We start from the raw sequence: 24,124 nt of genomic DNA, 5'->3' as shown, positions 1-24,124 counted from the left end.
ATATGTATGCACATACTGTATCTTATTATGTTAAAATCTGGTTGATTGGTTACTTATTCCCAAAACGTAGCCTGCCTGGGATTCCTTAAGGAGAAAGTTGAAAAGCTCCACATTAGCCCCATGATATTCCATGTTTAATCCCAAATCAAACTTTAATTAAACTTCCATTTAAAAGGAACATTCACAAGAACAGGCAGCAACAGGATCAGATTCAGCCATGGACCTCAGAAGCGAGCAACTTTTATGTACAGGCATAAAAAACCCGAGCTGCACTGACTCTGCTTTAACCACTACCCATATCCACACACACACTAAGGTAGGCACCCATATTGTATTTCACGAATCAAGTCTCCTGCTCCAAATGAATTCAGCTCATGCATTTCATCTTTATTTTGCCTGTTTAGAAAATAAAAATACCACTTGTGAGCACATTCACACGTCTCAGACAGGTCTGCAAGCCTGCCTTTTCCTATTATCTCTTAGCATACAGTGCATCCACTGCAGCCTGGGATGCTGGGAAATTACATGCAAATGAGCACACAGAGTAACCTTTTATTTCATGTCCATTTTAACCTGGACCCCTATAAGCTTATACCTGCCATACTGTACATTACACAGCTTTTCAGCACAGCCTGGGTTAAAGAAGTTCATAGCCAGTAAAACCTACACACGGAAAACTGTTTCGCCCTTTCGGTTCTCTTCAGTGCGAGACTGGTAATACTGGCTTTGCAATGAGCAATAGCAATAGGTTACAACCACACATATAAGTTATGGTGGGTAAAATATCACTTGTGAGCACATTCACGTCTCAGACAGGTCTTCAACCCTGCTTTTCCCCATTATGTCTTATCATATAGTACTTCCACTGCAGCCAGGGATTCTGGGACATGACATGCAAATGAGCAGTGTCATCTTTTAGAGGGAACTTTCCTTTGCATTGTGCTGACAGCAAAACATGATTTCTTCAAATCGTATAAAATGGAAGAGAATTAATATAATATTGACACTGAAATAATCAAATGGTCGTTGCAAACAGTATTCAGTATACTGTACATATTTTATTTAGCTGACAAGCTCCAAAAATCATTGGACGGGCGGTTGGTGTCATTTGTCCCAGAAAAATTTCATATTCAGATCTTTCATCTTCTCTTGATAAACTCTGTCAAAATACTCACTCTGGGCTACAGTGAAATGGTTCTTCCAGTCTCCAGAGATTCCTGCAAGAAACATGGAAATGATGCGACAGTCTGGAGACCATATGATATAAAATATACAATTGAAAGAAACAGGAAAAAAAAACCGAGGTATTTCAAGAAGCAAAACATTAAATATCCTACAAGTGTCTTTTTTTTAAAATAAATCAGTTCTGTAATACTAGATAATACATACCGCATTAAAAACTCAATGCTGTTTTTAATGAGTTTTAACTTAGAATCCTGTGGTTGCTATAAAAGGATTTAGCACACCTCCCGAGCAATACAAAATATTTGGCAACATATCATCACAAACAGGAAAGTGTTGCAGTGTTCCCAGCAGGAGACTATTTTAGCTGCAAGTTGTAACAATAGACAATGTTACCTTAGTAATATAAGGTTACATTGTATTTGAGACATTCCACTGACTGAAGAACTGATTCAGTGTCGGCCATTACGTGAACCCAAAGAGGAGGATATCCGCTGATCAATACCAGAACAGATCGATCGGCATCTTAGGTCATTCGTTTTTATTCAAGATTATGAAATGCTGTACATTCAGTACTAAAAACAAAAAGAGCTGCAATTCCTGTACAGAAATGCTGCTTTCAGTCCTGTTTTTCAAGCTCCCATGCTTGAGTAATATTAACTGATCCCAATTGTTGTTCTCTACGTCTACCAATACTACATCACTGAAGGCTGTTTGCTGGCCGTTAACAAAAATAATATACAGGCATACCCCGGTTTAAGGACACTCGCGAGTAAGTACATATTGCTCAATAGGCAAACGGCAGCTCATGCATGCGCCTGTCAGCACGTCCTGAACAGCAATACCGGCTCCCTCCCTGTACCGAAGCTGTGTGCAAGCGGGGAGACTATAGAGCCTATTACACATGTGTTATTTACATCAGTTATGCACGTATATGACGATTGCAGAACAGTACATGCATCGATAAGTGGGGAAAAGGTATTGCTTCACTTTAAGTACATTTTCACTTTACATACATGCTTCGGTCCCATTGCGTACGTTAATGCGGGGTATGCCTGTAATAACCCCCTCAACCTGTAATACCACTCACTCTACCAAGGGCGTTTAACCTCTATATAATTGGAAGGAAAAGAAAAAAGGTCAAAGTTAACTTAAATAAACTTGTTGACCCAATCTTGCTTCATTATTTGCACATGCACACATGATATTTGTAATTAAATCAGTTCAAGGGAACCAATTGTTTATCTAACTTGGAACCCAAGAGGACATTCTACCTAGAAATGCTTTAGCTTTAGGTATGATGCGGATTATAGTGCAACACCAACAAGAGACTTCCAAATAGATATAGTCATATAATGACCCCACATTTTTTTTTTATAATTTCTTACAATTATACTATCTGAATGAATTACTGGGCTGCAAATTAAACATAAAGATTATATACAATAATTGTATTAATTACCTTTGCGCAACCATGAACCTTTTTTATGGTCTAACACGTGTTGTGGGAGGAGAGTGTAGTTGGACATCTTGTTTTCCTTCATGGATTGAAATGAGGAATGTTTCACAACCAAGTCAATTGCTGCATCATCTAATTCCTTTCCCAGGAATTCACAGATTTTCACCACACTACCTCGCAGGTCCTGCAGAACACCAAGCAAGTAGAGCACGTATCCATCATACACTTACATAGCACAATCTAGATATTAACTGCATATTACAAAATGTATGAGAATTTGCTTTTATAGTGTACTATCAAAAAAGTGCAAAAATGTTTGTATTGCTACGGTACCATTAGTAATGTAAACCTACTCATTTACCATGACACGATCACTAAAATATTTAAAGCAATAAAAAAATATTATTTTAAGATTTCATATTGTTAAAAAAACCCACTTCTTTTATGTGCACATATTATATTCAATAAGGCTACTGGACAGTGAGGAACATGATAAATAATCAACATCTATAAATATTCAGTAAATAAACTTCTAACCACTAAGTCAATAGAAACGAAATGCAAAGCTTGAGTGAGGCAGAAAATATGACAATGTACACTACAATTAACTAAATGTTATACAGACAGAAATCGCTATATCATACTGGCTCCAAGAATATCCGCAAGTCAACTTTTTATGCATCTTCATATCTATGGAAATATTTGCATTAATGATCTAAACAAGTTGGTTGTATCACGCAGAATTTTGGCATTTTCCCCGATGGGAGTAAAATAAAATATATTCATATTTAACAAAAACATACATGTTTCATGGTGATCAAGTCCTTAGGCAACCTCGGTACAACTGAAAAATCCTCCTTCTCAGAAGGTACCCATTCACCAAAAGGTGCAATCATTAATCAATTACTGTAGTTTAAAGGTCAGAATAATCAGCTGAAGATGCTCCCTAACAGAAGCTACATATTTTTAGAGGGAAGAAAGGTTTTAATTGTCTAAGATTTCCCTGTACATTATGGAGTATACCCAGGTTGTGCATCCCCAGCCTTAGGCTGCGTCCATAGAAGGCCAGACCGCGCTAAAGCATCCACACGATCAGACTGCCTAAGGCAGTGATCACGTCTACACAGCGTGTGGGCAAGTGGGCACGGAAGCGGGAGGGGCGCGTGATACGTGGGAAATCAGTCCAAATTGATTTTTCGCGCGATCGGGCGGTCACGTGAGCGGTTAACCCAATGAGGGCGAACCAGCTCCGTGACGTATCTGGCCCGCCCAAAGACACGCCCCCGGACGGCATGTGAACGAAGGCCAGAGAAAGCACCCGCTTTCCCTCAGCCTCCGCGTGCCTCCGCACTCCTCAGCACGGCTGCTGTGTCTATGGACGCAGCCTTATAGAGGTGTAACGATTTTCTGTCCATCATAATAGCGGAGTCAATAAAATACAAACCACATTTGTTTTTGAGGAGGCTTAAAAGGTGTTGTGGCCCTAGATGCACCAGACTTTCACTCTTTGGTAATCTATGTATATTGAAGCATAGCAATGAGAAGGTGAGGCAACAAGTAGCTATAGCTGTTTGCCAGGCAACCACATGTGAGTATAAGTCTACCTGGGAAACATACTGAAGAGAAGAGTTAAACTTACTGTTATATGTAGTAAGATCCTTACTGTTACCAGTGTCCATCTATCTCAAAAGGCATGCTCCATTTGATCCTGCTTATAATATCTATCCCAAAGTTGGTACAATTGATTCAATGTGTTATACAAATCACATAGAATGACTGATAGTTTCTAAGCTGTGCTAGTTCATAAGACATATTTCAGCTTGTCTTAGTAAATATGGCCCTTATGGCTCGTTCAAGTTAATGGGATGTAAGGTGTCTTATGGAATGGCACTTCTTAGTAAATGTGACACAATAAATGTTTGAACGAAAACACTAGTACAACCTCTGCAATAACCAGACTGTAAACTATTTATTAAGAACCATAAACATTTCTTGTTAAGCATTTCCCTGCGTTTACCTGCTGGAGTTCCTCATATGTGATGAAGAAAACATTCCTATTGTCCTTCATTTGCATCCACCCTTTGACATGGTCAAACCAAGAGCCATACAGAACTGAAAAAAACCCAGGAAGAAATGAAAAAATGTCACAATGCAAATATATAATTCCACAAGTAACAAAAGCATTGCAAAAAAAGAAGAAGATATAGGTTTCCATGAATATCAACCAAGCGCCGGCACCAATTCTCCAAGGTTGTAAGAAAAAGACATAGGGCACTTCTATGCAAAAAACGGAAAGAGGGTCCTATTCATTATGCTGTAATAGCAACCGAAAAAGCCCATTGACGGCAGAGGGAGTTTTCATCCGATAACCGCGTAATCAGCCACTTCAGAGCATATTGAATCATCCCCTAAAAGTTCAAAAATAATATACTAGCTTAAACATAATAATATAATAATAGCAGACAAGATAAAACAATTTTTGGGAGTACATTTGATGTAACCTCGTTGTTCCTCGGAGGCTTCTGTTGCTGTGACGTCAGGCGTTGGAAAGCACCGCGCTGCGGAGCTCTTGTTGCCGGCAGAGCCAGATGCTGGAGTGTGAGCAACACACGGAGCTCTATTTCTAAGGCCTCGCTTAGGGTGAGAGCTCATTCTAAATCAAAACAATGAAACTCAATCCCCCCGTCCATACTGCGCATGCGTGCACGTGAGCGTGGAGAGGTGCAATGCTTCCAGAGACAATTTTTTTTTGTTTTTGTCACGCTTGTCCTGGTCACATGCGCTGTTCAGCTGGTTAGGGCAAACCGCTCACATGACATCATGGTCACGTCCCCAGCACGCCCCCTACGCACACAACAAGCTGGCCAGGAATCTCATGAGCAACATGGGCACCTGATGCCCTAGCGCATGAGCACCAGTGCGCTCGCTTTCACACTGGACGAGGCCTAAGAAATTTTGTGCGCTATATGCTCTTTTTATGCTGATGACATGTGAGTGTAAAAACTATTGCGAATGCTGATATGAAATGTTGTATTGTACAGAATAACACTATTAGCGTTCTCCTGCACTTTTTGTCTTTTTTGTTTTGAAGTGAAACTTCTATGCTGGCACCTACCAAATGAAAATTGTTACATGGAGTAAATCGCCTTGTTGGAGACGGAAGTGCAGTCTCGGAAAAGACGTTACTGTTAGCAGAAGAGGCCATTATGGCAACTGGCGTGCATGTGGAGGCCTCCCACGCTCGGCGCGCAGGAGCCGTTGCCGATGGCTTGGCGCGTCTGCGCAGTAGGCACCGTGTCCTGGGCGCACATGCGCAGTAGCCACCCACGCCGCATGCACGCACCACAGGCGCAGCACGCATGTGTATGCACACGCACACAGAGAGACACACAGGAATTGCGGAGTTCACACAGTGCTATTGGTATTCAGACACTTGGCAGAACAAGCTCCAGCTCTCCCACAAGCAGTTAGAGACTTTTTCTCTTCGCTCGAGTGAGATTTATGCTGGAGGACCGGTGTCACGGTAGCTTATGACAAGATATAATGAACACCAAATTTCTGGGTTGAACTGAACGAGGCTTAGATATAATAAAATATAATTTATTCCTTAAATAAGGTGAACACAGCAATATAGTACAATTAACAGACAAGAAGGTAACACTTACTTAGGGTTGGGGAATGGAGAAGTATCAGCTAGCAATTCTCCATCAATCCAGTGACATTCCAGGTGGAATCAGAAGCACAACTCAAAACTGTAGGGTTGGCACAGTTTATATACCTGTGCAACCCTTTTCTTAATTATCTGTATCCAATCCCTAACGTGGAGACACAGACTAACCCATGCCCTCCAGCTAATTAGCTCATGTGTACTGGGACTCTATGGGTAGCCCCATAATTAAATCAGAGGCAACGATCCGTTTACTAAATGAAGAATCTGCATTGTTTGTAGGTGTAGACATAACAATACAAACCACTCCAGTTTGATGATTCTCCGCCCTCAGGTAACAATTAGACTGGCAGAGTTTGTTGATTAATACTTAATCTCTAGACATTGGGTAAACAATCAGGGCAGTTAACTTTTTGATCACCATGCTTACGCTACTCAGCCGGCTGCCCTTCATTACCTATTAGCCTAGCAGATGGCGTCTGCAAAGGAATCTCTGCAGGATTTTATCCCTGCCTTGGGAAACAACATTAAAGGTGAAACATGGGAACAGGGGAACATAAATTTTAAAGGTATAACAAGGTGCAAACCCCATCCCTGTACCGCAGTCCAGTTAACCCCTTGTCTCTCTGGTGAGGTCAGGGGATGGCCATATGTGGTGCAACCCCTTTAATACCGGCCACCCCCTTTCTCCCTCTACAACCGGCGATTGTGGTGGGCTACTAAACACGGGTCCTGCGAGAAGCCGCAACCCGGAAGTAACAACAGCGTGGTGCCGAGCAAGCCAGCCCCAGCGCGCGGGACAGATCTGTGAGCCTCAGCACCTACCCCCTGCGCCTAGGAACCCATCTGAACTGATACCTAAGTAGTGATCTACTGGACTTATATATTCCTATATGTAAGTTTTTACTTGTCATTTTATTTAATTGGTTTACATAAATCTTGACCCTTGGTGCGCTTCTGTGTTTATTTTTTCATTGACATCTGACGTTTGGAGCCTTCCCACGACGGTACTGGTGGAGGAGGGGTGCCTTCACATCACACCAGCATCAAGAGGGAAGAGTTGATCTAATTCAAGATCCTTTTAGGAAGCAAGAGCGCGGTTTGATTTTATCATCCTGTGTTACATACATATTCACACACACACATGTGTGTGTATATAGGGCTCAACAAATGCACTCGCCTGCACGCCAGGGGCGAGTGCATTTTACCCGCTGGCTAGGTGTTTTGGCAGGGTGCTATGATGGCGTGGTTCTGTGTCTACCGGCATTTTCCCCCTTCAAAGTACTCTCCTCTGCATTGAAAATGGCCACGTGGCGTCAAATTATGCCGCGTTGCCATTCCAACGGGACGCTATGTGACGTCATGATGTCACGTGGCATCAAGGAGATGAGGAGCTAGCCTCGGAGCAGACATGGCACTGGAAGGAAGCTGCTGAGGGTGAGCGGGCAGTCGGGGGAGCTGACCTAACCGGAGCCAAGCTTGCCCAGCACCGCGCGCATGCGCTGGCCCACCTGGCGACACACGACGCAGTACGACAGAACTATACTTTGGTGCACCAGAGGTCGGACCATGCGGACTGTCAGTCGCAGGTCGGGTGATCGGAGGCAGTGTGCGCTGCTGTGGTGAGAGGGGGGAAATTGTGGGCCTGACCGGGTTTCCACAAGACAGATTGGGTTGGTGTGGATCCCATGCCTGAGGACGGAGGGGTGCAGACCTGGGGGTTGTTGATACCCTGTCAGCAGCAAAGAAGCCCACGAGGCCTCAAAGCTGTATACTCTCGTGAGATAGCCCACCTGACCTTACAATCACTCACGGGTTCACTTCCGGTTTGTTATCCGGCGGTGATCGAAGGGGTGTCAAGGAGAGAGGTCTACGTGGTACTCGTAGTGGTAGCGTCAGACGTATGTGGGGTCCTTATCGTTCGTGCAGCTGTATTTAATTGTAAGTTTTTATGTAACAAGTGTACTATTAAATGTGGAATATTACCTAACATCTTGCCCTCTTTGCAAAAGACCCCCACAATACATATATAAAAAAGACTTACCTTGTAGATGATCAGGCCGGGTCCAGTGGATGATGGGTCCAGCAGCCGGCACTGCAAGTTGGGCTAGACCTCTGGCCAGGCCCGGCAGCCGGTGATCTCACGGCTGGACCCCAACTCTTCTCAGCAGCAGCCTTCATGTCTCTATCCCCCTGTCCCACGCTGAGCTTCTGACAGGCCTCCCTCTCATGCCATTGCATGCCGGAAGCAGAGAGCGCTGATGTCAGAGCTCTTCCGGCAAGCTGATGACAGCGAGGCCCGTTAGTGTGGGACAGACGGATACAGTCATGCAGGCTGCTGGTAAGGGAGAGCCGGGGCCCAGCCGCGAGAGGACCAGCAGAAGGGCATGGCCAGAGGTTGGGCCCAACTTGCAGTGACGGCCGGCCGGGCGCCCTCCCCCTCCCCCAACTCACCGGTCCCAGGACGCCAACCTCAGCCTGTTGGCGGCCCTGGGTAGACAATAAGATTTTTAGGATGTCAGGTTATTTCATTCACCTGAACTTTAGCACCAGACCGCTTACAGGTTTCCCAGGCCTAGTTGTTGACTGGGTGAGGGTTGTTTGTTGGAGTAGGGGCATCTCTTTGAGCATCTTAGCAACCATAATGTGTGTATATCAGAATTCTGTTGTGTGGTTCTCTTCATCTCACTGACTCACCGTCTCCTTGCAAAAAGTTTTCTAAGAAAAGCTGGAAGTTTTCAGAATTCTTGTAGAGGGGGAGTATCTTGGCAAAATAAAACAGAGACACAAAGACATCCTTCGGGTTCCTCATTGTGTAAATGATCTGAAAGATTATCACAAAATATTTGCAGCGAAATGTGGATCATTCTAGTTTGGGTAATGGTAATCAAACACTTATCAAGTCTTTTGCAATAGACTGTACCACTGTTTCTAAATGGCACTTTGGTGACTGCTACCCTTAGGATATGCAAAATGTCCATATTTCAACAATGTATGAAACACATTTGCCCCAACTTTTCACCACAAACTCCTTCTTTATGTGTATGTGGTTATAAGTAGTGTAGTTATAGGAGAGGTTTCATGATGCATATATTATAATTAAATATATCAAAAGGACATTTTTTTTGTTTACTTTTCCAAATATTTATTTTACCTCTTAGGTGTCTACCAAAGGAATACAAAAATACCCATATGTGTCTGCACTCAAAATGTAATAAAATGTAACTTTTATTTTATACACTTTAAAAATTGTCAATATTATGGAGTATAGTAATCAGAGGACTCACACTCAATCTCTTATGACTATTGGTTATTATTGTTTATATAATGTAATTGAACTGGATTACATGTAGCTTTGCAATAAATGTTCTATTATTTTTGTTACAAAATAAAATATTTTGAGGATACAGTATTACTGCCTTGTATATTTTGGCATCAAACATTGTTTCACTTTCTGTGTACCGGAGGTCAATTCATTCCTATATACTGTAGCTTTATGCTATCCTTAAACGTTATAACCAAATAATGCTTAGAAGGTACAGTTTATTTCTAACATCATTCATCTACCCCTATAAAATTGGGATTTATAATCTAGAATAATGTTAATTCTTCTAATGTCCCTCTGTTATAATGAATAAACAATGTTAATAAGTGTGTAAATAGGTGCTACCAATTAAACAAACCCTGCTTAGTGAAGGAAACCTCAAACTAGTGTATCACAGTAGTTAACATAAATTGTGTACTGTATGTGTGTAATGAAACAAAAAAAAGGAAGAAAATCAGGTAATTGAAAAGGAGAAAGGAGAAAGGAGAAAAGGAGAAAGTAAAGAAAAAGCCATGTAAACGAAATTCTAAAATATATCCTATTGATAAGATATAAAAAACAAAAACAAAACATAAATGCACTTGGTGTTGAGGTCCATATAGCAGACCAAGTATAGATGTAATTCATTAAACCAATCAAATTAAGAGGACTACGGTCAATAAGTGACCATTGGGCCACAGATAAAACAAGTTTAAAAACAAATAAACCAAACAACCACTGATACAAATATATCCTCTCTGCCGTCCTCGCCCTTCTAACCCAATACCCTGGCTATATTTCCACACATGCATGCTGCTTTCCTGCACTCATTCCAGTGAATGCATCTGGAGGAAATCTAACACTCTCGCAGACTTCCTTCACTTCAAATATATGCTATCCTGTTTCAACTCTACCCTCTCCTAGGCTAAACAAACTGACTTTTCTTCACTAATAGACACGCACAAGTCTAACCCATGCTGACTCTTCTCTGTCATTGACTCCTTACTCAGACCACCCTCAGCTCCCTGTTTTTCTTACTCCATCTCACCTCAGGATTTTGCTGACTATTTAAAGGAAAAGGTGGAATCCATACGTCATCCTCCCATCCTACACCTCTTCTTATCTCTCCTCCTACCTTTCTCTACTCTTTTTCCACTCTCACAGAGGAGGATGTATCATTGCTGATCTCCTCTTCTCCCTCTACCACCTGCCCTCTTGACCTCATTCCCTCCCATCTCATAAAACCTCTTGCTCCTACTACAATCCCTATGCTCACAAACATTTCTAACTCCTCCCTCTACCCTGGTACCTTCCCCTCCTCCTTCAAACATCCAACAGTTATACCATTACACAAAAACAGTAAGCTTGACCCCTTTCTAACTATCGACTTGTCTCCCTCCGGCATTTTGCCTCCAAACTCCTTGAACGTCTTGTATTCGCTCACTTTCTCCATTTTCTCAACACCTATTATCTTCTAGACCCCCTACAATCTGGCTTCCGCACTGCTCACTCAACTGAAACAGCCCTCACTAAAATAACTAATGACCTCCATGCTGCCAAAGACAGGTGTCATTACACTCTGCTCATATTATTCGACCTCTCTGCAGCATTTGATACTGTGGACCACCCTCTTCTCCTTCACATTCTCCATGCTCTTGGTATATGTAACAAAGCTATATCCTGGATCTCCTCTTACCTCTCCCATCATACTTTCAGTGTCTCTTTTGCTAACACCTCTTCCTCTTCTATCAATCTCTTTGTGGTGGTAACCCAGGATTCTGTCTTGGAACCTCTTCACCTTTCTCTTTACACACTCTCTCTAGGTGACCTAATCACATCTCTTGGGTTCAAATATAACCTCTATGCTGATGATGCACAAATTTACTTTTCAACCCCTGACCTTGCAACTGCTGTACAGACCAAAGTTTCTGAATGTATCCCCGCTATATCATCCTGGATGGCCCTCCGCCGACTTAATCTTAACATGTCAAAAATTAGCTCCTCATATCTCCCCCAAACCTGGCCCTACTATATTACTGTTGGAAGAACTATCATACATACACCCAGTATCACAAGCACGCTACCTAGGGGTCACAATCAACTCCTCTTGCATTCAAAAAGGTAGCTAAAACCTGTAATTCCCCCCCCCCCCCCCCCCCCACACACACACAAAATTACAAAAATACGCCCTTTCCTCTGCTGCACGACTGCTAAAACTCTGACACAGGCCATCATGCTCTCCCGTCTCGACTACTCTCCTGCTATCTGGCCTTCCTGTCTTTCATCTGTCTCCCATACAATCTACCCTAAATGCTGCTGCCAGAATCACTCTACTCTTTCCTAGATCTGCTGAAATCCCTCTCCTGGCTTCCTATCAAATCCTGTATCACACACTCAATTCTCCTCCTTACTTTTAAAGCTTTACACACTTCTGCCCCTCCATATATCTCAGCATTAATCTCTCGCTATACACCATCCCAACTCTTGCCTTCTACTCAAGGATGTCGTCAATCTACCCTTTTGTGTCTAAAGCCCTCTCCCGCCTTAAACCTTTCTCACTGACTGCCCCACACCTCTGGAATGCCCTTCCCCTCAATATCCAACTAGCACCCTCTCTAACCACCTTTAAGACCCATCTTAAAACACACCTCCTTAACGATGCACATGAGTAGCTCCGTGGCTGATACTTTACACCTCATACATAAACCTTGGCCCCTTGCAGACGCACTTATGAGAACACCTTCCTACTGTCTCTGTACGTTCTTCCTACTTACCAATTCGATTGTAAGCTCTTCGGTGCATGGGCTCCTTTTCCTAATGCCTCTTATGTCTGAAGCACTTCTTCCCATTATGTGTTATTTGTATTATTTGTTATTTATATGATTGTCACGTGTAGTACTGCTGTGAAGCGCTATGAATATTAATGGCACTATATAAATAAGATATACATACATATCCCAAAAGAAGAAAAAATTAAATGTCAGTGTAAAATGTCCCTATAGAAATAAGTAGCAATCAAGATGCTAAATTGTAAAAGGAGTCACTGTTGCTGATGAGATGGTAGTAGGATAGCCTCTGTATGCTACCCCAACCCTCAGTATCACCAATTCTCTTCTCATGCACAATTATCAGAACTAATCCTGCCATACCGGGATTTCCTGTCTTCTGATTCCCCCTGCCTTTGTTTTATGTTCTGAGACTCTGCATTAGTCCCTGTCTCTATTCTCGTAGTCTGTTTAGTCCTAGTTCGTTTATTAAATGTCCATGCCAGTATTTCGGCTTGTCCAGTTCTGTTCCTCTGCCTGTGGACTCCCTATTGTCCACCTCTGCCCGTGTTCAGGCTACGATACATTTCTGCCTGGAGTCCCCTGACAGAGAACAAAGGCCATCTATGGATCTCGTTGGAACAGACAGACCTCGCACAGCAAGTATCCGCTTTAAAGTTTCTTGAGTTGAACTACAGAACCATAGGCAGAGGCACTGCTTGATAGTACTGAGGCTCAGATGCAGGGCTTGCACTTGCTGAATTTTACCGCAACCTCCCATTCAGCAGCTGCTTGACTCTTCCTGAGAGACCCTGATCCTTTTCTGAGGTAACCCAAGGTGAGACTATTTTCTGGAGTCTAAAAATGTTTTAATGTGAACCCTACTTTAACTCAGGCTCAACAGACAACCCACGTAATACATGTAGTCACATCCCTGCAAAACAACTGGGGGTTGTCCACTTTTTAGGGTTGATAAGGGTGAGACTTTGCTGCAGGAGTTACTGTACATACTCATCAGTCAGTCACACACCTCCAGCCAGCTGTCTGTCTGCCTCTCCCTGAGCAATCTCTTTCCCCCTCTTGGGTAATCCAAGCAAAGATTATCTTCCTGGAATCAAAGAACATTTTCCCCACTGTTTTCCCTACACTATGTGAGATCCTGATTGCTGATTATCGTGAATCTTCTTTACGTCTATAGTTTCCCCTTCAATAAGTGATCACCCTATTGTTGATATTAACACTCCTGCTGTAAAGATGTTCACCTTTTCCTGTTTCCTTTGCTGTGCCTGTTATAATAATAACAACTGGTTTTCAGACTCCCACTTCAGAGACAAGCATATTTTTCCCTGACTCCTCTTCAGAGCCTGATTTAACCCCTGCTGGTTATAAGACTCCTTTGTCAGAGACAAACTTGCTTTTCGCCAATTCCTCTGCTATAAATCGTATAACCACTGCGGATGTTCAAGCTCCCACTTCAGAGACAAGCATATCTTCCCTGACTTCTCTACAGTGCTTGATTAAATCCCTGCTGCTTCAAAAAACTCCATTTAAAAAAACAAGGCTATCTTTCTCTGACTCCTCTGCAGTGTCTGGTGCAACCACTGTTAGCTCTCAAGACTCAATTTTACAGATCAGCACTGTTCCTATTGTTTTCTTTTATGTGATTCCCCCCAATATGTGATATATCCATTACTGATTCTAAGGCCCCCGTTCAAAAAGCAAGTTCTGCTTTTTCTCATTTCCCTGGTGTTTTTTTTTATATCTCTATTGCTAATTTCAAAGTTCCTACTTTAAAGACACATTCACTTTTCACTGGTTTTCCTGGGGTGTTTTGTTTCCCTATTTCTGCTTCAGCTTAAAGACAAGATTATCTCACTGACTCCTGTGAACAGCCCGAGATACCCATTTCTGATTCTACACGCGATGGGTACAGGAAACATACAGAAGTTTTGAGCAGTAAGTGTGAGCATGGTACCACTGATGTTTCAGAACTTCCCAAGGTAAAGAGGAAGAAAAAGAAGAAGAAAGATGGTTCTCAGGTTACTGTGGAAGTTGAAGTAATTAAAGACCACCCTGCAATTTCAGGAAAACAAACAGAATGTTACAAAGTAACCGAGATATGCTGCAGCCGAGTGGCTAGCAGAATCGTCCCAGGAGTGGTGGAAACAGAAAAGGTTGTTCAAAAGAAAGATGACGTCTTGAACCTAGCTAAGGCTAAGGTCCCGTTGCACGCGTCCGCACGGCTGGCTTGCATGCCGGCGGCGCGTGCAACTCGCTGTACCGCGATCTGCGGTCTACAGGATACTTTTTTCGGAGCGGGGGGGCGTGGCCAAACGGGTCGGGGGGGGCACGGCCATGACGTGAGGGGGCGCGGCCATGACGTGAGGGGGCCCGGCCATGACGGAGGGGGGGGCGGGGACCAAAACAAAGCAGGGCTCACAGCACTTGCCATTCGTTGAAGGGAGCCAGTCTATGATTGGCCCCTTCGCGTACCATGTGACGCGTTGCCACAAGAGAACACCATTCTCTCGTGTCTCCTGCTGGCTGCCGCGTCACAGTATGTCGCAAGTTACAAGTGAGGAGGGACTGGGACCCTATCGTGAGTTCAAACCGGAATGGTAAGTTGAGCTCACGCCGCCGCCCGCGCCAACGGGCGCAGCGGGTCCCAGCCCTAAGAATGCCTTAGTGCAGACACTTCAATCTGCATGGAATTAGACTGATTGCCTCTGGGGACGATTGGATAAAGAGGAAAAAAGCTAAGGCTGAGGTACAGAAATGTCTTTCTGCAGCAATTGCTAAGTGTGTATGTTTGGTGAAAGAAAAACCAAGGATGCAATTAGCACTGGAAAAAGCAGAGGGCACCTTGGAAAAGGAAGGAGGCAACGCCCTATATTTTCAGTTGGAACTTTCTAAAATCAGAGCAGACTCTGAAAGAAAGAATAGAAGCATCCCAACACTTCAGAGATACTACAGAGCCCTTATCGAAGGAAGAATGGAGAGAGAGTTATCTGTGCAAACGCTCCGCAGCTGTCATCATTCAAGCTATTGTAGCATCTTTACCCCACCCTATGTAAGATTGGGTCGCCACCTGCATGTTCCATGGTGCTGTGCATACCTGTTAGTAATCTAGGAGGCTCTGAGTTGCTCCACGATGGTGTGGGGAGAATCAGGACAGGCTTTCAGGGTGCTTCGTTCTGATATGCAGCGCCTACAACCAGCAAGGATCCTGGGATCCCAGGATGATCCATGCTGCCAACTTCTTATTATCCGGACAGTTAGACACACAGGGAGATGGTTCAACTGACCTTTATTTGTACGCAGCAGAAGTCAGACTGTACATCCCTCCTTTAGGGATAAGGTCTTGCAGGCCCCACCCAGTTCCTTATCCCTGATGGTGCTAAGGATATCACACACTTCCACTCCTCAGAGGAAGGGAAGACAGACTGACTTCTGGGAGAGTGCCAGTATCCCAGGGGAAGGGCTTGTAACCCTGCCCCATAACAGGGCTGGTATGATACTGACAGGCATCACATCTAAACATGTGACCCAGCCAGTATCCTCCCCCAGGCTGACACTCTCTGGTTGTTGCTAGGCCCGCCCTTGGATACACTTACTGCATCCAAGGCTGCAATAGCAAACAGGGCCTACATGAGGAATTACCCCCTCCAGTGCCTGACCCTAGCAGTACTTATACTGTTAGGGCCCAGAGGAATAGGTAGTGGCCAGAGGCTATGCTACACTATCTATAGAGGTGTAACACAGTTCCCCCCCCCCCCCCCTCCAGGTCTAGTGGGCTCCAGGATTTCCAGAGTCAGTCCCCCACTAGGGCAGATTCCATCCATACCCTTACCCAATAGACTGATTGCTCAGCCAGGGGTATATAAAAAGGAATGATTTATTGTACCAGCCACTGCTAGCAGTACAGCGTATGCATGAGGATGGATCTGGGTCCCCAGACCTCTGGATGGTGCCAGCTCTCTGGTAGACTTGAGGCCTATAATCTCTCTTGCTCAGTCAGCCCATGAGGGTCTTACTGCATGTCACTCTCAGCCGTGAGGAGATGAGCTTCTTGCTTCCTCACCCCAGGAGCGGGTGGGAGCTGAACTACTTATAATTTAGCACTTCCTCTCTGATGCTCTAGAGGGGGCGGGCACAAGGTCTGCACCATGATTGGTTATACTGTACACAGACGCTTGGGGCACCACCTCTTCTGTCACTCCGAGGGTCAGCATGAGGGGGGAGGTCAAAGCCCTAGGGTAGCCTGCCACAGCCTGTAGCTACAAAGGACTTTCGTGACAGGAAGCAGAGAGGCAGTCTGAACCAGCCATGGCTACAAGGGGTTAAACGTTTGACAGCTTTGTCACTGGAATAAAGCAGCCTGCATTCTTCAGTCAATTTGTAGAATGCAACAACAAAGAAAGAAGTATGAACATTTGAAGCAATGTGTGATTGTACTCCAGTCAAATGTTAGAAAGTTTCAGCAGGAAAGACGCTACAGAAATATGAAGAAAGCTGCTTGTGTGATTCCATCCGGATACAGATCCTGCGTCATAACCAAACAAGCTGGGCGTTCCTATAGGTACATTTGCAATGCTGTCTCAGTGCTACAGTCTGCTTTCCACAAGATGCTGGAAAGAAGAACCAAGTTACGACTGAACAGTGTAATTCAGATCCAGTCATTCTACAGTGCCCACGTGATCCGAAAAAGATTCCTTGTTATGAAAGCCACCGCCATCAAGATTCAGTCTGCGACTAGAATGAAACAGAGTTATAACCGCTATCGCATGATGAGAAAGGCATCACTGGTAATTCAGCTGTGTTTTCGTCTGAATAAATTAATAAGCCGAAAAAGAGAGATGCCACGGGATACAGTCAGAGCTGATAAGAGCGCCTCCAATGTTGAGCTGCTGGAGATCAATGCTGCTGAGTCAGATGCAGATGCTCACACCAGTAACAATGAAGAGATAATAGCACAATGCCTGGGAAAATTTGCTATCAAACCAATGGAAGATGAGTTTGAGCGAGAAGTCCTCTGCTGGGTGTGACAGAGTCACTGACTCGGTAGGCTGGAACAGTGAATTGAGAGACGCTGCAGCCAGTTCACAGAGCGTTAATCTCCTCAGAGACAGAGCAGCAGCTGAAAACTGATTAATCGGGGGCTGGGCTCCTCAGTGAAACAAGTGTTTTAAAAGACACAGGAAGCTGCTATACAGAGAGACTGCTTTACTCCACAGAGAGAGGGGAAGTGAAAGTTCTCCCAGCCGGGGAGAGTCTGGCTGTATTGGACCCTAGGACAGAAAGAAGCTGGCCTGAAGGGTCCAGCTGGGAATCACAACAGGATAAATACAAGGACTGACAGATAAGCAAAAACACTTTATTGTTCTGTGCAGAGACTGTGTTACTTTGTTCCATATGCCAGGGCATGTTTTGGCTTGGGAACCAGCTAGCTGGCCATGCAGTTAGTATGGGCAAAAGCTGTGGTGTAGTTAGCTTTCCCTAAAGGGAATAGGTGTTCATTTCCTATGTTTAATTATGATTTAATGGGACAGTACCCATTATGTTTATTTGTTTGTGGTTAATAAACAACTACAGTTAAAGCTTTACACAGCGTCTAGCGTCTTACTGACCCTGCCGCAAGGCCGTCCTGCCACATGGGGTAAGGATGATAATTTCCTCACTGATTCCTGTGAAGAGCCTGATGTACTCATTATTGATTCCCATGTCCCCGCTGTAAAGACAAACGCACCTCTCTTGGATTTCCCTGCAGCGCCTGTTCTACCCATTGCTGATTCCTATGCTCCCGCTGTGAAGACTAGCGCCCTTCCATCTGATTACTCATCAGAATCTGATGCATCCTCTGCTTATTCTCTGACCCCCACTGCAAACACAAGTATTCTGCACACTGATTCTCTTGCAGCGCCTGATGTACCCATTGTTGAGTTACAGTTCCCTTTCTGTTCCTGCAAATAAATGTTTTCACCATATACTCCTTTTGTGGTTGTTGACTCCATAATTGAACTATTGATCCATAAGTACATTATTCTGTTTGTGTGTGTTATTATTCCTAGACAGCTCAGGAGATACCAACCCTTTTTAGGTGGAGACATTGTTAACATGGGAACTTCTTCCCTAGTTCACCATCCATGGGAAGACCAACTCAGAACATTTTTGTAAGATCACACATCACAAAAGGTAAAAGATCAAAGGTAAAAGGCTTTGCCACACCTCATCCCCCATGTCACAGGTGGGGTACACATACATAGCCCTACATATAGTGTGGTGGTTAAGAGAAAATTCAATGAAATTTAATTCAATAAACTGTTATCAAAACTCTTTTTCAAACATACAAATAACCAGTGTTCGACAAACCTATACATTTGCTCGCCCCGGGCGAGTGGATTTAACCCCCGGGCGAGTAAATATTGGCCCAAGCAGCACACGTTTGGTACTAGGTGGCGAGTAGATTTTTTTGTGTGGCGAGTAGATTTTTTGGGGATTTGTCAACCACTGCAAATAACGATACAGCATTTATTGTTGTCACAATTACTTTTTTCTCCCAACAGTTTACCTACCTTAGCTTTGGAGGTGAAAAAAGACTTAGCAAAAATGTGGAATGGTAGGTGGGAACAAAGGACCCTTGGGGAAAGTATATCCTTGATTCGGGATTGTCCATCTCTTGTTTCATACCATGGAGATCTCTCCCAGTTTGGTACACTGTTGCACCAAGTGGGGTCTCCTTGATATTTGATGAGATTCAAAATCTCTAGCATCCAATTTGTACCTGCAGGAGAGGGGGAATGATATGTAGAAGAAACAGAGTCCGCACTAATTTTTATGTAAAGCAATCTGTTAAGAACTTTTATTATTGCTGCAGCTACAAGCAAGGGTGACATTTACATACAATCAAAGATCTCTGTCTGATCTAACATAAATGCCCAGAGATTTTAGCCCTTAGCAGTCATATTTTATACCCTAAGCAAGGAGGCGTGCATGCATCATTTCTCAATGTCAGTTATACATTGGGTGAGGGGTGAGCAAACTTTTTATGCTGAGCCCCCCTTTTCATCCATGAAATTTCTCGGGCCCCCCCCTGCCTGATGTAATAAAAATCACATGAAAAAAAAAACTTTTATTAAAAGGTATACAATGTAAATACAAATATGTCTAAATACTTACATATTTCAACAGCTCGTGCTTGCAAAATTAGGCTGCGTTCACGCTGCTGCAGAGAGCGGTGACATCACCAACTCTCCAAGCACGAGCACAGGTTGTCCTGCATAATTTTGCAAGCACGAGTGGGGGGGACGTGGATCGGGGCTATTTTTGTGTGTGTGCGGCTGTGTGTGTGCGTGTGTGCATTGACTGCTGCTGAGCGTGCTTCAAAGTCAATTTTGTTTGTCTCCCCAAGCACCAAGCTTGGGAGAGCGTACGTGCACAAAGGCAATACTTTGGGGGGGGGGGCATTCATCCACCTCTTTGCTACCTCTCTCCCCCTGCCCCCTTTTTTTTTCTCCTTCCCCTCCCTTTTTCCCTTCTCCCATTTGCCTTCTTATTCTCCCTGCTGTGTTGCTTGCTGTCCCCCGTGTCATCCAAACTCCTACCTACAGTATTATGTATTATATATTTATTTTTTTCCATTTTCAATGTTGTTTTCAATTTTTTTTTAATTATTTCTGTACATTCATTGTAGGATTGATATAGTGGCACCTACCCTTTCACTTGCAGAGGATCCCAGCGAAGCAGGTTGCCAGCGGAGGAGAGCAGAACCACAGCGCTATTGCAGGGCAGACACCGGAAGGAGGGGTGTTTAACATCACAGTGCTGGGGTGTGCTCCTCCCCCGTACCTCCGAACCCCCCGTGTGTGCACACACACACCATCACGTGGCCACCACCTGCACTATCCTGTTCGGCCGCCCGCACACAGCTTTTTCGCCCTCCCGCACACAGCGTCTGGCGGCTCGCACGCACCTGGTTTCGCCACACGCCGCCTGCGCCCCCCCTAAATAATCTTGCGCCCCCTCAAGGGGGCACAGCCCCAGTTTGCACACTGCTACATTCAATCACAACACCTACACACACACACAATCACAACACAGACCCAGCACACATACTCAATCACAACACACACAGAGAACACACACATCACAACCAACGTAGACACAACACCCACAATCACAACACACACAATCACAACCAACACAGACACAATACACACTCAATCACAACCAACAGACACAATACACACATAAACACAGACAGACACAACACACTGAAACACAACACACAGACACAATCACAACCAACATAGACATCCCCCAGTTTGCGCACCACTGCATTACAACATTGGGCATCTTTCTTCTTATCTTGCTTTGACATAGTTACCGGTTATTCATTTTGCTATATTTTAGCAGACTAAGCAGGAAAAAGAAAAAATATGATGCATGGCACACTCAACTCCCTCCTCCCTCTCTCCCAAGTTATACAGCTGCGCCAACTCTACAAGAGATAGAACAGATAAGGAGGAGGCGAGGGGCCTAAAGGGAACTTTTAGCCAGAACAAAGAAACAGCAGTTTGAGCACTTTATAAGGTGAAGCAAAGTTTATAGAAAGAAAAGAAACATTCCTTTACTCACATACAGTTTCACTTCTACCCACAATGCACTGCCATACAAAGCAGAATTTTTGATTTTTTTGGAAAACAAAAGTCTGATTATGGTAATACATTAAAAACGGATCTGAAAATTATTTATTTCCATAGATATCTAGCAGAAAGATATTTTCATTGCTTTCTAACCTTCTTCATCCTCTTGTAGTTTTTTCCTCTGCAATATAACAAAGATACGCCCTTTCCTCTGTTGCTTGATTGCTAAAACTCTGACACAGGCCCTCATTCTCTCCCGTCTCAATTACTGTAACCTCCTCCTGTTTGGCTTTCCTGCCTCTCACCTGTCTCCCCTAAAATCTATCCTAAAAGCTGCTTCCAGAATCACACTACTATTTCCAAAATCTGTCTCAGCGTCTCCCCTGCTGAAATCCCACTCCTGGCTTCCTATCAAATCCCATATCATACACTCAATTCTCCTCCTCTCTTTTAAAGCTTTACACTATTCTGCTCCTACTTACATCTCAGCCCTAATTTCTCACTATGCACCATCCCGACTTTGCGTTCTGTTCAAGGATGTCTTCTCTCAGACTCTTTCCCTTTTGTATTTAAAGCCCTCTCCTGCCTTAAACCTTTCTCACTGACTGCCCCACACCTCTGGAAAGCCCTTCCCCTCAATACCCAACAAGCACCCTCTCTATCCACCTTTAAGACCCACCTTAAAACACACCTGCTTAACGAAGCATATGAGTAGCTCTGTGACTAACACTATACACCTGATACATAAAGCTTGGCCCCCTGCAGACACACTTACCAGCCTTGCCCTCCTACTGTCTCTGTAAGTTCTTCCTTCTTACCAATTAGATTGTAAGCTCTTCAGAGCAGGGACTCCTTTTCCTAGATGTTACTTTTATGTCTGGAGCACATCTTCCCATTATGTGTTATTTTTTATTTATATGATTGTCACGTGTATTACTGCTGTGAAGCGCTATGTACATTAATGGCGCTATATAAATAAAGACACACATACATACATACATACATACATACACTTCTGATATGTAGTCATGGTAGAGTAATGCTTGTGTATTATTGCTTAAATACGCAATCCAAGCAATATCCTACATGTGTGTGTTTTTTTTTTTTAAATGAGCTCTGTAATATTAGATAATACTTAATGTATGTTTTTATTATTATTTAACTCAACTCCATTCTTAATGAGTTTTAATATACTGAGCTCCCTTTGATTTCTATATCAGGTTTTAACACACTTTTCCAGCAGTGCAAGATACTTAATAATACTTTCCGGTTTTGTGATTTTTTGCTGCCAATATTCCCAGAAGTTTGAGCTGGAAACTAACAATAGATAATGTTACCATAGTAATATAAAAATACATTATAGCTGCATGACTTACACTGACTGAAGGATTGATTGAAACTGAAAGGCGGCCATTAAGTGAACCCTGGAAGCAGGATCGTTACTGATTGATCACGGTAGAATATTCTATTGTTATCATAGGTAATTGGTTTTCAATAAATGCAATCAAAGGCTATATATATTTATATTTATTTAAGTGCCGCTTGGATTGGCTCTTCTAGCATCCCATAAGTATGTTAAACGACAGGCAGAATGTTTATGAATTACCTGATTTTGGGTAGGTAACATTGTAAACATCATCATCCAACACCTGGAATTGATTCTCTGCAAAATTGAGGTTCTCCTCAGAGTATACGCCAGGAGCAAAATTGACCCCTTTATAAAGGAAGTACTCAATCGACATTTTCTATCTAAGAGGAAATAAAAAGAATTATATTTTTCAAGCTTCTTTTTCTATTAAATGAATATCTAATTTATGCAAAAGTGTATTGACTATTAATAATCAGAAATGCTGCTTCTGATATCTTCCAATTCAGCTGACTTAATCTTGCCAGTGTACACAGGGTGATCTTTTACATACTTTCTTATCATATTACCTTTACTTATTTTTTTGCACTATGTACTTCATCATGAAGCTAAATATAGTGCCTGTACATAGTTACATAGTGGATGAGGTTGAAAAAAGACGTACGTCCATCAAGTTCAACCTATGCTAAATTTAGACAAAGTGGCAACGTATCTATCCAATGTGGCAACAATGTCATGAAAGCATACGGTCTGAAGTACAATGTTTGTTTCTCAATATGTTTTTTTATTTTATTAATACAAAAGTAGGTTGATTGAAAGAGCACTTAACGTCATTCTCAACTTCTAGATAAACTGTTCTGTAATATTTCAAGGTTAGTCCTTAACTATTAATGTAAGGAGTCAGACCTTATCAGAAAGATCATGCATATTGACAACATCTACTGTACTAATTTCAAAAATAGACTTCTAACGTACTGAAACACACAGTAATGTTGTGATTGTGCCCCATATTATATTGTGATATCCATAAAAACATTTCCCACATAATAGGGCAATATTATGTATGTTTCAAGTTATTTAACCAGTGGCTTAAAATTCCACCTTTTTTCTACTTTATATTGGCAAGTATCCACCATATAAATAACTATTTGGCGGGACTATAAATGAACAATCTCATTAATAAAAATACCTGCTTATGCCTCTTTTTACACTTACTGTACACTGTGTTTTCATCCTCCCCGACCAAAAGGACTGTCCCTGATATCAAGGCAGCAAACGCTTGTTGAATAAGATACTTTTTTCAATTCCATTTTTAAAAGGTTTATGCTATGTGTATTCCATAGGTACATAGGGACGAGGCCCTTTCTTAAACTGTTATAATTAAAAAAAGATGTGGAAATGTATATGTCATTATAGGTTTATAGATAAAAATGTGTGGTATTCAGTACTCTATCTATAGTACTATTATTTCACTTTAATTAGTGCACGTGCATTTCTGTCCAACTTTAGTTTCACTCAATAGTGATCTTAAAAAGTCCCTTACTTTAAATCCCTTTAGTGCGAAAAAGGAGAAAAACAAATGTACCTTTGGTCAAGCGTTTGATTCCTTTGGCATGAGTGGTATTTGCTGGAATGTTGAACCTGCTGCACTGACAACTGTACACTTCTGTGAGTTGCTGTATCAAGGGGTGGGGTCTAATGAACCAACTTGTTTTTAAATGCATGCCCTCTTGTGTAAC

General features: G+C 42.9%; 1 protein-coding gene across 3 annotated transcripts; it reads right to left on the bottom strand.

The window, feature by feature from the left end:
* Positions 1-1,038: 1,038 nt before the first annotated feature.
* LOC142497487 (sulfotransferase 2B1-like) lies at positions 1,039-24,124 on the bottom strand. 3 transcript variants are annotated; one of them, XM_075605334.1, is made up of 7 exons: positions 23,971-24,072; positions 22,626-22,768; positions 18,950-19,158; positions 9,006-9,132; positions 4,659-4,753; positions 2,645-2,825; positions 1,039-1,217 (listed from the first exon to the last, which is right to left on the bottom strand). In XM_075605334.1, exons 2-7 carry the CDS (start codon positions 22,759-22,761, stop codon positions 1,105-1,107), a joined length of 861 nt encoding a protein of 286 aa, XP_075461449.1. In that variant the 5' UTR covers positions 22,762-22,768; positions 23,971-24,072; the 3' UTR covers positions 1,039-1,104. The 3 variants fall into 3 exon arrangements, with proteins under 3 accessions (XP_075461449.1, XP_075461450.1, XP_075461451.1); XM_075605335.1 differs by lacking the exon at positions 23,971-24,072 and adding an exon at positions 23,601-23,621; XM_075605336.1 differs by lacking the exon at positions 18,950-19,158 and having other exon boundaries at positions 23,971-24,124.

This window comes from Ascaphus truei, chromosome 6 (assembly GCF_040206685.1).
Source record: "Ascaphus truei isolate aAscTru1 chromosome 6, aAscTru1.hap1, whole genome shotgun sequence".
Taxonomy (NCBI): Eukaryota; Metazoa; Chordata; class Amphibia; order Anura; family Ascaphidae; genus Ascaphus; species Ascaphus truei.
The sequence above is the reverse complement of the archived record's forward strand: the minus strand, read 5'-3'. Positions and strand labels throughout refer to the sequence as shown.

Bases quoted from the DNA above. Each gene is read 5' to 3' on its own strand.
- LOC142497487 (XM_075605334.1), bottom strand. From the start codon at position 22,761: ATGTCGATTGAGTACTTCCTTTATAAAGGGGTCAATTTTGCTCCTGGC. The intron at 4,754-9,005 runs GTGAGTCAGTGA...GGTTTTTTTCAG, and splicing joins AAACTTTTTGCAAGGAGACG to TTCTGTATGGCTCTTGGTTT. The intron at 1,218-2,644 runs GTAATTAATACA...TGTTTCTTGCAG, and splicing joins AGGTTCATGGTTGCGCAAAG to GAATCTCTGGAGACTGGAAG.